Source organism: Corylus avellana, chromosome 11, assembly GCF_965113065.1.
Source record: "Corylus avellana chromosome 11, dhCorAvel1.hap1.2, whole genome shotgun sequence".
NCBI classification, from domain to species: Eukaryota; Viridiplantae; Streptophyta; class Magnoliopsida; order Fagales; family Betulaceae; genus Corylus; species Corylus avellana.
In genome coordinates, this window is record NC_142500.1 from 999,507 (window position 1) to 1,017,249 (window position 17,743).

General features: G+C 36.2%; 1 protein-coding gene across 2 annotated transcripts; it reads right to left on the reverse strand.

Moving 5' to 3' along the window:
- Positions 1–1,860: 1,860 nt before the first annotated feature.
- Positions 1,861–16,164, reverse strand: LOC132165276 (uncharacterized). 2 transcript variants are annotated; one of them, XM_059575770.2, is made up of 15 exons: positions 15,971–16,164; positions 13,479–14,030; positions 13,133–13,409; positions 12,288–12,586; positions 10,793–10,975; positions 9,840–10,589; positions 9,628–9,722; positions 9,470–9,529; positions 9,297–9,385; positions 6,826–7,419; positions 6,339–6,413; positions 5,802–5,872; positions 5,652–5,709; positions 3,187–3,442; positions 1,861–2,965 (listed from the first exon to the last, which is right to left on the reverse strand). In XM_059575770.2, the coding sequence occupies exons 2-15, from the start codon at positions 13,892–13,894 to the stop codon at positions 2,235–2,237; spliced, it is 3,954 nt and encodes a 1,317-aa protein (XP_059431753.1). In that variant the 5' UTR covers positions 13,895–14,030; positions 15,971–16,164; the 3' UTR covers positions 1,861–2,234. The 2 variants fall into 2 exon arrangements, with proteins under 2 accessions (XP_059431753.1, XP_059431752.1); XM_059575769.2 differs by having other exon boundaries at positions 13,133–13,412.
- Between the last annotated feature and the right edge of the window lie 1,579 nt (positions 16,165–17,743).

The following is a 17,743-nucleotide window of genomic DNA, read 5'->3' on the forward strand; positions in this document are numbered from 1 at the left end:
AAAAGTTACAACTACCCACGTTTTCTCTTCTTTACTCTCTTTTTATTGGGTTTCTTCTCTTGACTTAGACATTTCGGAGGTTGGCCCCATTTGGTCGGTATCACCTTGTAAATTTTCCTTGTTTTACAGGTGACCCCGTTGCCGACCTGACTATCCGAAATGTTGGTATCAACACATATTTTTCTTTTGGAAAAAAATATACATATCCCCCTCAAACTATCACCCCAATGATAATGTTCTCCTCAAACTATCAATTGTACCTCAAAGGACAATTGGGAAGTGTTACACTACTCTCATTCAACAGAATCGTTATACAAAATGTTTTATGCTGTGGCCTGTCCTGACCGGAAAAGGCTCGTGGCAATCCCCCGCTGGATAAATTGCAATCAACCACAGGCTGGATGAACACATCCATGCAACAGAAATTAGCAAATTACAGTGCAAAAGTGGATGTGTTTAGATGCAATAATGGAGGTAGCCCATGCTTATCACCACATTAAACGAATAAAATTGCTACTTTCTATAATATCCACACAAGTTCTGCCCCTCATTTGTTTGATTACCCTGACACATACAGGGTAAAATTCGAGCTAAAAGAATGCAGCTGAATTTACTGAAGTTCATTGAAGGCACTGATTCAGATTCTTTGGGGCCACAATCCCCTCGAATGACAAAAGCCACGAAAGCCTGCAGTCAAAAAGCCAAGGGAAATATAGGTGTCCTCATACAAATGAGACACAAAACTAGAGTACACTGGCAGAAATAAACTATTTGTTGTGATTGCTCAAAATGGATTCAGTAAAAGGCAGATATAAAGCAATGTCCTTTAAAACCACCTACCAGCATAAATGGAAAATGAGAACAAAATAAAACACTACCAGCATCATGCAGTGTTTTGAAATCTCAACTACATTAACAACATTTACTGTAATTATGAAATGGGTAAGAGAAATTATCCTTTGAAGCAAGAAACTAGTAGTTTCTGGTGAGGCAGAAGAGCCAACCATACATAAGGTGAGCCTTGAGAATGATCTGAGCATCAAGTTCAGCTACATAATTTCAAGGGATGAATCTCTCTATTTTGAGTCTAATGTCATACACCAAGCCGTAACGATACTGTGTTGCCTTAGAGCATAGAGATAAATGCCTTTAAATGAAACACAGATCAAAACTTCAAACAAATCTAAAACATGATAAGAGTTGACTAAAGGCCAGAGCTTAAAGACTTACCTCAGCCATAAAAAGCTGCTTGCAAATTAATCACATTTAGGAAGGTGACACATTCCAGGTAAAAAGTTTAACCCTGTCAAGTAATGACAATGGTCCCTGCAATCATCATGAGCTTTAGTTCAAAAATAAAATCCCAGAGTCATCATCAACTATAATGGCTTATGGGCTTTCCAGGGAAAAAAAAAAAAAAAATAAAAAAATCACAAAAACATAGCTTATCAATAGTCCAAATCAGTGGCATGACTTCTAAAGAATAAGAGGCCGAACAAATATGGGCAAGAAAAAAATTACCATCAGCTAGCCTGAGAGATTATGAAAAAATTAGAAACCTGAAAATACACCAAAAGTAACATAAAGTACGAATGAAACCAAGTGAAGAGCAAAAACCAAAAGTGTCATTTATTTGTTTGATGAAAGCCTGGCTATGATTATAATCAGATTGTTACATAGTGAAATCTACTTTCTCAAGAAAAGAATCCTTGATGAACAAAACCTAGAATGAGATAATGCATTTACCACAACTTTAACTGTAGAAGACGACAGAAGCAAATTATCCTCAAGGAATCAGAAACTGAAAGTTATGGAAAGAAGGAAATACCTCAGTACACAAGTAAGCCGGCCAGGAGAGAATGGAATAAAAAGCTGATTTTATTGGAAATATAAAATGTATGTACAAGAGGAATACAAGAGGCACTGTTCTCTCACTTGTGACAGCTACAGCCAGGATCCAGTGTTTGCTAAAGATATAATTGCTAGGACGTACTAACTTGTACCTTGAACAAAAATTTACAGTCGAAGTCACCAACTTAATACAGGAGCAAAATCCAAAACATCCGAAAGGTTCACTCGAAATCAACTTGTGCAGAGTCTACAAAAGAATTTATATAACCTAATTGTGATCCCGATAGCCAAATGACTATCCATAACGGGTCATTTCTTGACAACAGCGACTTTTTCTCGTGTGTCAATGGTATAATGAACAAGACTATACAAAGAAAGCAACTTCAAACCATCATGTTTAAGTCCGAAAGGTCATCCATTGGAATTTGAAGGCCCATGAAGTCATTATCTTGCAATGCATCATCATCAATGTTCAACCATGAACCCAGATCCTGGCCTTGTTCATCAAGATCATCAGGCACACCTAGTACATCCATTCCCGGTAGCTGTAGATGGGATAAATCAAGAGGCTCATGCTCATCCAATACATCCAAGCCATACTCATCTTTTCCCTTGACATTGCTACGTGTAGCAATTTCATTTGACTTTGATACAGAAGGCAATGCTGATTTGGGTTGCTCTGATATCTTGCCAACAAGGCCATTTACGGAAACAGATAGCTGAGTTGTCCTCTGCTTAGGTTTCGTTTTAGATTTTCTTTCCCCCTTAACATTGGATAAAGCGGGTCGACCAATTTTAGTAGTCCCATTTCTAGATAAGATCTCTCTGCTGTGTCCCTTTCCATCTCTGTCCCTCTCACTTCTCTTTCCTTTGGCACTACTTGATAGAGAACTACCAATGCCTGATGGGGCACTCGAAGTACCAATAGTGCCACCAACATCGTCAAGTAACAACTCCCTCTTCTTCACCCTGTTTGACCATGTATCTTCTCTACCACTACCAGTAGTTTGTTCAGACAAGTGATTTACAGGAGTAAGCACATCCATCGAATTAATATCCTGGTTGTCCAGATTCTGACTAAACTGTGAAGGGCTTTGCTGTGAACCCATGGAAGCTGCAAAGAAATGAAAAAACAACAATCCACAACTTAATCATGACTCATGACCACAAAACAAAAAGGACAAAAGAAATTTGCCAACTGTATAAACCCCACCAAGACCTTTTTCCAAGTGAACACATTGGAAATAAAAACACATTTTCAAAGATATACAGAGCATTAAGCAGAATGCCACTATTTTGCCCATAAGGCATCATAGGAAATACCAGAAAACCTACCTTCCAGAGAACGGATGGAGGCATATGGTTTGGTTGATTCACCCTCTGTGGTAGTATCAGCTTGTCGTGCACCATCAAGGTTGAAAGTCCCAGAAAGAAACATGTCCTTAAATAAGGGCTCGCTGAAGCAGCTCTTTCCTGTATCTTTAAATTTATGACATCGTTCTAATGTCCGTTTAACAAATGCTGAGGCAGCTTGCTTGGCAGATTTGTTACTGGAACCCTTCCCACTGGTTCCATGAGTACCCCAACAAGTCTATAAAACAACAACTGTATTAAATTCAATCTACCATGTTTCCAAATCAAACTTACAAAACAGAACTCCAGCAGCATTTAACAATATGATAGCCACGGCATGATAGCCAATTTTTTTTTTTCAATATAATCTAGACAACCTCAACTAATATTAATTTTTTAAAAAAAGGCACCAAGAAATAGTAGGAAAATACATAACTAAACATGGGATGAATATACATATCAAATACACACAGAAACCAAAGAAGAGAGAGAGTACATTTCAAACACAAGTCATCCACCAGGGTCAGTATATTCGGATCAAAAGCTGCTGCTTCGAACTTACAAAACCAGATGATACACCATTTTTGATAACAACTTTTCAACTAAACATCCATTTGTATAATTCTCAAGATTTTATTATTTTTTATTTATCCAGTAGAGGTAAGTTTGTATCTAAAGAGAAACAAAAAAAGAAGGCTCTCTATAAAAACATGTGCTTAGAGACCTTAACTGCCAGCTTTTTTAACAGATTGGCCCGTGGCTTTCTCTTAATTTTTTTCATGAATACCACTCCTCAATTGAGTCAAAGCTAAAATTTAACAATGACAAACTACTAGCAATACTCTGCGATCCAGTAGGTCTTAGGCTCAAATCTTATTGAGAAGAACAAACAAAAGGTTCCAAAAAAGAAGAAGACAGGAACAGATTTACATCCACTTATTAAGAGTAATAAATGGCACAAGCAGCACTACTAACAGTCAAGCTAGCAGCGTCTATGGGCAGTTATCCTCTCATTCTAGAAGGAGACCCATATTGCCTCCCAGGCCATAAACCATCCCAGGCTCGCCACAGATTGGCACATAAATCCAATTTTCTCCGACCTGCACAATCACCTCCTCTTCTTCAAAAGCTGGACTGCATCTAAAATTAGCAGAAGTGCTAATTCAAGAGCACATCAAGCAGCAAGATGGGCCGCTTCCCACCAAATTATTGGAAGCTTTCCCACAAATTCCTTACCTGTATTATCCTTTAGAATTAAGAATGGAAAGGATCTCCCCCTCCAGCCTGTTTCCTTTGTATTGCTCAAGAAAAAAAAATTGGCACAAGCAACACCCTCTAACCAAAACCAAGGGCCTTGGCCCATTTCAGTACACATGGTTTTCATATGGAACCAATAATAATTGTCAATGACAATCACACTTGAAGCAAATCTACAAGTAATGCAGGAAAACCATCATTAAATCTGATTTTGTTTTTAATTGCAAGCAATAGATTTGAGCCACAGTGTCCGCTTCATGATGGTTGTGTTTTACCATTAGGCCAAGACAATTGTCTATTATAAACAGCACAGTTTAGAAGTTCCTTGACACCTAAAATATATTACTTTTCCATTTTTTTTTTCTTTCTTAATGAATTTTTCCCCTTCCTCCATCTTAACGCTAAAGATTCTCATCTTCAAAAATGGAAGGGTAGTCAACAATATCTTTCCCTCTAAAAAGGAAAAATGGAAACTGATAAGATCATCCTTACTAGATAAATTTTAGGAAACTTTCCAATAGTTGATATTACTCCAGGAAATGCAGTAATATGGTACTTAATAAACCTGGATCGAAAGGCTTGAGATGCTCTCTCTTCTATTCTTTCTTCTTTTCTTCTACTATTTGCTTCTTTCTTCTGTATAGTCCAACCTTACACCTACTTAATCCAGCTCTATGCAAAATAGGTGCTTTGCATAGGGTCTAGTTCCTTTAGCACTGGAATGGCAATGGCATGAGTTGGTTGTATCAAGAGAAGTTGCATGCAAGCCGTTGACTGAGAGGTGTCACAATTTGACTCATTGGAATTCACTTAGCTTGCTCTTCATTCTATTATATAAAAAGTAGTCCTGCTCAAACTGGACTGGGATCAACCAGTAGTACATCCCACTCTTGCTCAGCGAAGGAAAACCCTTACACCTACTTTCACCCCAAATCCCTAATATCCCATCTCTAACCAAACGCCTGCTTCGAGCCCACCCTAAGTAGTTAAAGGAAGCTTTATTTTTCGTTTTAAGGGGCTGCCAAAATTAATTTTTCATTGTAGTTTTTTTCTTCTTTTCACAAAACATCATTCTAGCTCTTGGTTATGCCCAGGCAAAGTTGTTACATCAAGATTTGCATGCAAACAAAGACGACGGGAGTGATACTAAATTGAAGACAAAAGAAGGGGATGAACATTACGAAGATTACCATATACTTTTCACAGGCCATTCCAACAAGTTTGTCAAGGGCACGTTGTTCAAACTCCCTACACAAGAATACATGTTTTTGTTTACACTTGATGAACAAAAACTTCAGTGAAAGAAAGAATTTATCACGACAGAAGAATATAATTATTACTTTTCTTGGAGATCTTTCATGGCTGAGGCAGACTTCAACAGTCTATCTAGAAAGCCTTTCTTCTTGGAAACCTAATGCATCAACAAACATATTCATATGATTACTATCTTAAGAATATAATTTAGCTCAGTGCAAGAAGGAAAGTCCAGTTATAAACGAAGTCATGATACATGAAAAATGAATATTTTTTTCCCCTATCCAACTTCAAATCTTTTTTTTCATATGATCACTATCTTAAGAATAGAGTTTAGCTCAGTGCAAGAAGAAAAGTTCAGTTATAAACATCGTCATGACACATGAAAAATGAATATTCTTTTTTCATATCCAACTCCAAAGATTTTCTTTTCAATTTTTTTTTTTTACTGATAAGTACATTTCCAACTCTAAATCCTGTTCAACTAAAATAGGTATAGGCATATTTCCATTACATAAGAATATTAAATGCTAACCATAAGAGGATTGGAAGTTGAAAATGAACACAATAAAGAAAAGAGATACTCAATTTGATGTAAGGGCTTTTGTAATAGTATCAAGTACCTGTCCTTGGTACTTCTCCTCTAATCTACTGATTTCGTCACTGATTCCTTCATCCTCCATCTGTGCCATGTCAGGCTGAATAACAAACCACATGCAATAAACATTATACATAAACAGACCTTAACAACAAAGCTAAAAAAGCATGACATAAAGCATTCCAGCATCTCAAGAAAAAAGGCCTATGCACTTTTTTATGAATTGATATTACCTATCAAAGAAAAAAGAAAAAGAGAAAACCCCATAATCTTCACATTATCAACCCCCAACCCCCCCAAAAAAAAACAGAAAAGGGAAGAAGTTTCAAGGAGAGAGCGTTTTAATGATGATATCACGTGGAAACCAAACATTTGGGAAAAAAAAAAAAAGGAGCTGATAAATAAAAATGTCTACATAACTACTGACGTCAGATGTTCAACAGAACAGAGACCATAGCATATTAAAAAAAAATGTAAAGTTAGTGCGAAAGTTCTTGTAGACGTAAACTTACCACAGGTTCTGGAAAAATACCAACACTTCGAACTTCCAGGAGAAGTTTTTCATTTATCTGCATATTATCATACTGAAATTCTGAACATGCCATGTTAGGCATCAATGGTTGGTCCGAATGTAAGCCATTTGGAGAAAGACCAAAGCTTGAGTTCATCCCTGTGCTTAGGATGTCCACTAAATTGCTTTCAGGTTCATCATGCTCTGCCTTCCCAGTTATCCTATAACCATTAAAAGCAGTAGGCCCAGCAAACTGAAAGCTAACCAGTGACTGGTGATTCAAACTATTTGGTTCCAACTCTCCATCCAGCTCAAATTCAGTTCCATAGTCATTATATTTGAGGTCTGCATTTCCATTACTACAATCCTCTTCTGATATTAGAGCTGCTATGAGTCTCTGACATAAGGGAATCAGACTATGATCCCCTGTGCCCGGTACTAACTGTTCTGCAAGTAGTTCGATGCTTGTTGTTTCAGTAGCAAGCCCCATCTCTTTTTCTTGTTCAATCAACCCAAATCCATTAGGAACAGTATTGCAACCAACAACATTAGAATGAACTAGGGTTGGCGTAGGGGCAATGGAATCAAGATTTCCCTACCGATAAAACAAAAAAGAAAAAGAAAAGAAAATTAGAATAGGTCAAAAACATGATAGGATTTTGCCTAAGAAAACAGTGATACTCCTCAGTCTTGAACTCTATACATCAAAAAAATCATAATTTAATTTCCACTGATAAGAAACCATGAAATTCATTGAAAAGGCAAGTATGTTACTCCAACCCACATCCACAATAGAAATTTTTTCAAAAAATGGTACTTAAGTGACAAAGGAATATCATACTGGCTGAAAAGGTGACACTTAAACATGTGGCTATTATGCTTCAAATTCCAAACATTGGGACCAACATCCTAAGAATGGGCACTGTCAGGCATAATACAACCTTGATGCAGTGATACAACTTCAAACGATGAAACAAAGAAGCAAGAAATAGATAGATAAAAAAGGAGATAAAAAGTCAAAAATAAGCAAAATATAAAGAGCTCCAACTCAATAGAAAACGATTTAAACGTCTTTTTTTAAATTCTATTTGAATTTCCTATCATCAACGAAAATTGTATCCACAGCACAATCCTATGATCATATAAAAAGATCTAAGGGTAGATATTTCATCTACCAAAATCAACCACAATGTAAGAATTACTTTATAATATATTTTTTTGGTAAGTATCAAATTGCACGATTTACTAAAGTGAGTTACATAGGACAGCCTTTCTATCAGTCAGTTTATAGTTTCCTTAGTAGAAATAGGTGGTGGGTTATAGTTTTAGAGAAAACTGGGTGCTGGAAATTTTCTGGCATTAACAAATTAGAGATTTTAAGGTATGTTTGGAATGGATAGTTGCGGTCAAAAGGTTGAGAACAAATCGAGGGTTGAGGGTTTCAAAGGTATGGCAGAATGGATATGGATTGGGGTTGAAAAGGAAGAAAATGGAGAAGAATATTGAATCCAGGGGAATGAACAGTGCATGTGAATAGTAATGTGAACATAACCAAGGAAAAGAGAAGAGAAGAAAGAGTCTAGACATACAAGTCTTCCATAAACCAAAGTACTCAATTTCTATTATTCAATTCTCGCTTACTTGAGCACGATGACACACCAATATAGACTCTAGATCATAACTTCTTCTAATGGGACTAGAACTCCACTTCTTTTTGTTAAGTAATGTATATACAATCAAAGAGTAGAGGGTCGCAACCAGGGAGTACACAAGAAAACCACTAAATTATAGAGACAGGAAAATTTAATTCTAAAAACTCCGAAAAATTAGAAACAGTCACACTACCACTCTCCATAAATACAAAGTTTGTAGCATCATCCTCTTCATTTCTAACAATCCATTCTCACAATCGTCAAAGTTCCTTGCGTTCCGCTCTCTCCAAAGACACCACATCAAACACAAAGAAGCCAGCCCCCATATGTTCAAAGCATTACGGTTGCCCAACTGCCCCCTCCAACTTCCCAACAAATCCCTCACCCTGTGAGACATAACCCAAGCAACACCAAACAACTAGAGAAGTGCACTCCACAACTCTGTAGCAACCTCACAATGAAGGAGTAAATGATCTATTGACTCTCCACCTTTCTTACATATACAGCACCACTCCGTCACAATAATATTCCTCTTTCCTAAATTATCCAAGTTAATATTTGTCCTAAAGTCGCCATCCACACAAAGAACGCCACTTGCGACGGACTAGAACTCTACTTCGACTAGTAAACAAACTCCAAATAAGTATCCATCAAGTCAAGGGGATCGCTTCCTTAGTATTTCAATTTGTTAACATATGAGATCATGCTGCCAACTTATCGATACCACATTTTTAACACAATAATGATCGCAACATCAGTCTGTGAGACAAGATTAATATATCTCATGTAGTCTTTAGAACTAGAAAAGGTGGGCCATTACTTGTTGCTTTAAGAAAGCAATGTCTGCATCAGATATATAACCAAAAAACAGCTCCATCTGCCTCCAAAAAGAGCTGGAAAGGGCACGAGCTGCAGTGACAAACAAATCAATTAACCCAAAAACTACAAGTATTTTAGAAGTAAGATGGATTCAAAATTCAGTGAGAACATTACCATGATTAATAACAGCATTTGCAGCAGCCAATAGCTCCTCATGTCCATCATCTGACCCAACTAAACAAGACAAACCAAAATTGATTAGCATAGGAAAAAGTAACCATAGAAAATCAAGGGTTCATAAATATTTTCTAAGAAGTTTGTAGTTCAACTACCGAGAAAATCTGCTGCTGCATTTATCGCTGTATGCTTTTGACGCGGATAGGCTTTACGGTCAGAAAGTTTCCTAGTTGGTGGACGACCTGCCTTGCTGAATAAAAGATTTCATAAAACTATTAGATTTTAATCCATGTGGCCCGAGACTACAAAATGGGATATAAATTTGTTAGACAACCAGCAAAATGCATGTAGGACAAAAATGTTTGACCTTTCAGTCTTATCAAAACCAAGTCTTGCACTTCTGAGCTGTTTTGCTGTTCCCACATTGCCAAGCTTCTCAACTGTCATTGGCATGAGAGATCTTGTGGAAGTAAAACCTCGCCCAGTCCTCCCTTGCCTCCGAACACCATCTCCAAGCTCTTCCCCAGCAACTGGCTTATTCTTTCTTGATGGTAGGACCAGAGAGGACACTTTTGTTACATTCTGTCCAGCTTTCTCATCTATCTCATCAGATTTTCTGCACTTATCTCTGGATTTAGTTTCCACAGCCCCTGACTCCTCGCTTTCAGATAAGGTGGCTGAAGACAACGGATCACTTTTTAATTTCACTTGCTGAGGAGAACTTCCAGGCATGCGTTTGGCAAATCCCAACCCAATGTCATTACCAGTAACATCAGACCCAGTATCCAGATTAGGAGTTTCATCATTACTCGAAACAATAGGAACACGATTTGTTCGTCTTGCAGTACGGGAGGTCTTCTGTTGGCTAGCCCAGTGAACAACAGGCGGGGATGAAGACCGTGTTGATGTCATGCGTTTGCGATTATTGACTCCAACAGCAGCAGGGGGCTTGTTTGTACAATTAGAAATCTCCCAATCATTCTGAACATTTGCTCTATGGACAACAGGGGACAACTTGGGTGCAACGCCTGAACCTGATCTCGGAGCCCGGACAGATGCATTCATTTTCGTGTTTGAGGTAGGACTAGCAGAATTAAAATCATCCCGAACATTTGTCCTGAGCGCCGCAAAAAATAAAGAGAATGTAAATAAATATACGATTTTATCATTAAGAAAACAAAAACAAAAGGAATCAGAGTAAAAGGAGCTTTCATTAGTAAACTGAAGGCTAACATAATAGAAAAAGGAAAGCAATTATAATATTGTTAAGTGGATGAAATTACTAAAAACAAACTTGAAAATTAAGGATGCTGTACATACTTATTGACGGTTCTAACATTCACCCTTTCCTTATCTGATCCAATAGGACGATCTCTCCTATCATTTGTAAGGGAATTATTCTCGGGGTCAGTCCTAGGGATGGAGGAACGCATGCCCAAGCCAGTCTGTTGCGAGATACCATCTGATTTTCCAACTCCAACAGCTCCATTAAGGACTCCTGGCCTATATAGAGATACATATCAATATCACCTCTTAGATGACAAACTACAAATGATAATTGTCAAAACACAAATTAATTCAAGTTTGTTTCACAAAGGTTAGAGCCAAATGTTCAAAGGAACAACACTTGAAGCAGAGACCCTAATATCTAAATTTCCCCTACACTTAATTTTGTCTTCATTTAAGGCAAACCTTTTTCCCTCTATACAATTAGGCGAAAGCCTTGAGGAAAGAACAATTTCATTCTTCACAATTCAAATTATGTGTTGAATTCTATTCCCAGAATGTTAACCAATCACCATTGCTTCCAAAGAGCCACAACATCTAAACAGAGATTTACTAGGACAATGCTTTAACAATATGGCATAATAGACCAAGTCAGTTTCTGATTTGAAAAATAAAAAAGGAATACTTTAAGTTTAAGAAATTGTAAATATATTTTCCTGCACTTCAGTAAATTTGAAGTGTCATATGAACCACGGCTACATCCTATGGCAATAGTTCAGGCACCTCAAGCATTGAGGTGTAACCATAGGTAATTTAATCATTAATATCAAGCATTGAGGTGCTTTCCTTGACCTCGAGGGTAGCCTATATAAGGATAATACAGCATTATATGAAGACACATACAGAAAACGTAATAAATGAATTGAATATAAAAGAATGGACAAAAGTTCACCATATACGTGTGTCATTACTTCCCCTATTCTACCCCCTTGTCTTCTTAATCAATTACTACTATAAAAAATATGCTAATTGATATTTTTTTACTAGTCTTATTGTAAAAAAGTATAAGAATAATATACTTTTCAATAACAGCCTCAGAAGCATAAAATAGAAGCTCTAACCCTTTTGAAAGTCTAGATTTCCTAATAAGAATAAGAATAATATATAAGGGGGGAAAGGCAAAAAGGAAAAATATTATTTTGATAAGTAAAAGAAATAAAGATCGTAGAAAAGAAATAAATAATGAAATTGCAGTATAAAGAACATCGTCTTCATTATCAATCCTATCTAGCACCACAATATTCTCACAGAAGCCTTGAACATATTGTCATGAGTTCTTCAACTATGACCAGTTCTGGAGTTTTAATATTAGTCAGTAAAGGCTCATAATGATTATAAAGGCCAACTGTGCCCTACAGAGGGCTATGTTCCAATGTTTCTTCCTAGGAAAAAAATAAATAAATCCTACAACAAAATGGCAACTAAACATACCAGCACTGCCAAGTGGATGCATTTAATAGATGCTATTGTGCTAAGGGTTCAAATAGACACTATGGATAAATGCATGAATAGACGTAAGAAGTCATACCTGAAACCATGGGATTCATTACTTAATCTTGACCGGGCATCAGCGACAGGCCTTTGCTGTATTCCCTGTTTAGGTTCCCGGTAGCCATCAATTGGTTTATTTGACAATGTACTTGGAGAAACATCTGGCTTTATCCCAGAACGCTTCTTCTTCATTTTTGACTTCTCCCAACCATCAACACCAATAGGTAATGTTCGATCCTCAGCCTGAACTGCACCACCATTTGCAATCCTTAGCATTTCCCTCTCCCTATCTACAACCCCAGATGGCCTGACAAGAGCATTACTCCGCACATCCATCTAGATTTAAAAGAATACAGACAATGTGCATGTTAGACATAAAGTTGGGTACACCAAATATACATTTTTAAAGCAAAAAAGTCCATTAGAACAACAAATATATAATATAACAACAATAGGAACAGTATAGCCTAATAGGTGCACATATAAATTCATGCAATCACATGTACATATAAACTCGAGAACTACAAAGTAAATAAGACACCTGATAAAACCAAACTAAATAAAATTATATAAAGAACAATAAGTATCATATGCTCTCACCTAATCTGGAAAATAACAAAAAGAAATCAAACTAAGTGATAATCGTAAAAGGAAAAATTAACTGAAAGAGAGCTTCCATGTACAAAAGAATCATATCCGCACCGATAACCATATTGCCATCTTGCCATCCGGTGCTTGTCAAAAAGCAAAAAGCCAAACACACACACACATACAGAGAGAGAGAGAGAGAGAGAGAGAGAGAGAGAGAACAGGAAGCACAATGAAAAAATAAAATAGTTTTTGCAAGTTAATTAAATGAGATATTCATCCCAAGTTACATACTCTCACATCCACCAAAGAAGTTCGAGTGCGCTTGTTTGGGACAGCATTTTTAGTCCGTTCTTCTGGTTTTTGCTGCTCAAGTTCAAAACCACTGGTGACGGTGTGACTCTGAATTCCGATTTTACCTACATTTGGCCCTTGGACTGACCGATCACTTGACAACACACCAGACCGGTCACTAGAAAAACTTTCTGATCGAGATCTCTTCTTTGACAGTATGCTTGGGAAGCATTTGTTGAAGACACATAAGGATTCATCGAAAATTTTCACCCGTGCCCTGCTAAATATTACAGTGTTATAACTAGTTACAACTTCAATCTAAAATGCAAAGTATATGAAGAACTACCTCGCCTTAACATGGCTTTCATGAAGACAAGCCTTTACTCGTTTGATTTCCTCTGGTAACGGAGATGGTAGCTGCTTGCCTTTTGAAGAACTGGATGGAGAATCATCTGGTGAAACGCCTAGTAAACCACCCACGTAACGTTTAAATTCCACTTGACGACTAGACTTATGCTCTGTAACCAGTGTCTTCGGATCAAAACGCAAGCATTGGAAGAAGTTCACTACATCTCCTTGTGTTACTGCAGAACTGCTTCTCAACATGTTCGGGAGAGAAGATAGAATTGGATTCTCCATGCTCTCACGAAAGCTACCTGATCTGTCCAATGGACCAGCAATGTGGGATCCACGCTGCCCACTGGTGTACAATGGTCTATCTGGACTACCAGAAGGCATATCAAATTTGCTAGATGTTGCCATTGCATTAGTTTCCACTCATCCTCTGTGTCACAAACCCAGAAAACATAGTGGTGCATGACAAAGTTGTAGTACTATAGCACATAAAGGCGAAATTAATGCAAATATTTACAATGACCGCCTGATCCAGAGAATGCTCCTGCAATGGTGAAAACAAATCCACATCCAAATTACATGACATGTAGGGGGTTCACATCTTAAGTTCCTCAATGATAAAGATATAACTTGAAACAAGAAGTAGATTTGAGGTTCAAATGAACCACCAAATGTTCATTGCAGAAAATGTTTGAGCATGCACTGTGTGAGCCCAAGTAAAAAATTAGAAAAAAAAAATGTCTTTGTGAATAAGAGCAATAACAAAAAGCATAGAGCTCCTAAAATCTATGATATCACCCAGTTTCACACCTTCATGATCCAAAACAGAAGGGACTACAATATCCTCCACAGATATCTGGATTCTGTTTTTTTTTCCTATAGATTATAGAATTTGTCAAATTTTTAAAGTGGATGGATGGGAAATCCGAAAAGTAAATAAATAAATAAATAAAACCAATAAATAAAAATAATAAAAATAAATAAAGGAACACAGGAGCGTGCCGACACACACACACAACAAATAAAGAGATTGCTAATGGACTCCCAAAAAATAAATAAATAAAACCAGCACTCGTCTTCTTAGCATTCAGCTGATTGCCAGAAAAGGGTACTTCCGTACTTTCATAAACAAAGAAGGTTCAAATTAAGCAAATCCTTGAAACTGCTATGTATTACTTCGTTTTCAGTTGGTGTACCTCTAGCCTCTAACAAATTCATCTCTTCTAAATTTTCTTGTACTGCCACTTTTTCATCTAGATGCACTCTTTGCTATGCACTTTTTTTAAGCGTATATAACTTGTTATCCATGCATTGCAAATCAACTCAAAATTGACTCATAATCTAAGCGATTTCATAGTCTTTGCAAACTTGTTTGAAGATTTTGTCAATCAAAGTAAGTTAACATATTCAAAAAACTAACAAGCTTATTATTAAATACCATGCTATCAAGCTCCTAAAATTTGTCTTGTCCCTGAGTAGGAACAAGCAAAAAAGTGCCACAAAACTAATATCCCAGAAAACTTAAGCAACTACCTCCTCGTAAAATTATCTTTGCAGCGATTCTCTATAATGCAAACCTGTTGTCATCAATATTAAATTTGTTACAACTAGTGTAAAATATTACTGAGTTCAGACATGGCGACTTACATGCTGCATTGATAACAAAGGAAATCAGAACCCGGACTCCAATCTTGAACTGTTTTATAATGAGATATAGCAAATTTACAATCCCCACACCCCCACCCCCTTGGTCAAGGAGAGCATAAATAGATCAAGAATAACAAACCATTGTGCATTTGATTAATGTTAGTCACATAATAAAATTCAGCTATGGCTCACCCTCTTAGCCCTTAATCTCAGCTCCTTAAATATAATTGGCAATTAACTAAGTTCAAAAACACCAAAATGACCAGAACCAAAATTACAATTGCCTGCACCCAACCAATGGCTGCAATTGTACTACCACAATTGACATGGCGGGTCATACCATTAATTTTGAAAGCTACCTTGCAACATCAGTTGGCACATACTTTCTCTAAAAAACAGTCGGTATGAGTAGCAATTTTGTTAATGATCTTTCCTCATTTGAAAAACAAGTTCACTTCCTAAGTTATCATTCACCATTCAAATCACGCCCAATGAGGGCACAAGAAAATTTTCCTACATTTTCTCTATCTGTGATTGTTTAAATTCCTCCGTTTCCTAAAATCATTCTAATATAGTTTCAAAATAAAATTAAATACTCTTGAAGTTTTAAACCACTGTCTTCTTTTCAAATTTTCGATATTTTTTTCTCAATCTGAGTTCATTTAAAAAAAAATCGCAAACCAAAAAAGGAAACCCTAGGAATTAAATCAACAGGAAACCCCAGAAATCGAACCAAAAAAATCTGCCTTCAATTACCCAACAAGAAAAATTAGAAAAAAAAAATGAAACCCTAGAAGTTAAATCAGCACATATTAAAATACACATAAATTTGTATACCTTTTCAATTGGGGTATCAGTGTCGATGCTTTTTCTCGCGTGCGACGACTCTGAGATTTGGAGATTCAATAACTGGTTCCGAATTGGGTATTTTGGGGTTAGTACGAGTTGGAGCTCGAAATCGAAGGTTCGTACAAAGCCATGGAGGACGAAGCACCCTGTGTTTTGATCGGCAACGAAATTGGCTATACCGAAGTTACCGTTATGCCCATGCTTTGTTTTGATGAGGATTTAAGAGTGGGTTTTGGAGTGGGGGCATAAATGGAAGTGAAAAGTTGAGCCGGCTCGATCAGCTTAGAGTTTGTATGTGATATTGTGATTATAACTATTTTGATTATATGACTACGAAGATCATCAGACGATGTTTGCCGATGTGAGAGGTAAAAATCATAGTCTGATTTTTTTTTTTTTTTTTTTTTTTTTGTCATGAGATAAATATTTCATTTAAAATACAAAATATACAAATAAGGGATGGAGAGCCCAAAAATTATCCAAAAATAGTCAATATAATGTCAAAAAAATTTTAAAAAACACAAACAAATTGGAAATGAGTCAAACAACGGCCCATTGACTAAGAAAGTTGCTGGTTTGCTAATGCTTTTTAAAATGTTTTTTTTTTTTTTTTTTTAATATGATGTAATATAAATGTACAAATAACTTTGTGTTGAGTTATTTGAAGTAGTCTTAAAAAGCACTAGCGAACGAGTCTAAATAGTCCAAAGGTTGACTTGCTTTAAATGACATTTACATACTTACAACGACGGTAGAAAATCTTAGTTATCTTAGCGAAAAATATTACACTGAAATCAACTAACTTAAAATCAATGAAGAGAAACTCCACTACAATAGCCGATAAGAGAGGTGTTCAACAATTACTGTGCAGGAAAAATCAATTCTTGTTGTTTGAATTTTTTGTAATAAGCAATGCAAGTTGTGTTGTCTATTACCAAGACTAATTAGTTACATAAAAATGTAGGGTGAGAATTATTAATCCTCTAGATTTTAAAATTTTGATTGTTAAGTTGATTTTTTTTTTTTTTTTTTTTTTTGAGAATTATAGTGTCATAATTCAAGTATAGTTTGAGAATTATATAGGAAATATAAAAAATTATTATCAATGTAAACAAGTACATTCAATTTTATTGAAAAAAAAATCTACATAAAGTTAAGAGTAATGCTACACATAATTAATAATAGTTGGTATAGCTATATATAAAATTATCTTAATCAGTTTTCCTATTATACAATATACAGTCAAAATCGTGTACAATTATGCTTATTATGAGTATATACTTTCAATAATCATTGACTTTGAAAATCTTAACATTCCAACAAGCTCTGAAAACGAAGTCATAAAAGCAGAAAAATGGAAAGTGATGGCTTGGTTGTGATTGTAGAAACAAGGAAATTGATGTGGTTTCATTAGTATATGCACACAAAAAATGGCTTTGATGATAGCAACGGACTTCCATGGTTGTTATGGTGCTAAATTAACCTTTTTAATCTAAATTGATTAGGTTTATGGATTGGCCATAGTCATATTTATATAAATGTTTCATGTTGTACTTATGGAAATAGTAATTAAGATATTGGTTTGAAATCTGCTCGGCAAATTTCACACTGAGGAGGACTTGAAATCGCTAAGAATACTGGCTTAGAAGCCCGTCGGGGTGAGCCAGCAAGGGATACCTATGATATTTAAGTCAATTGAAAACTTTTTAAAATGAAAAACCCTTCTTCCTTGAGAGGAATCAGTTATGGAATTAATGTGTT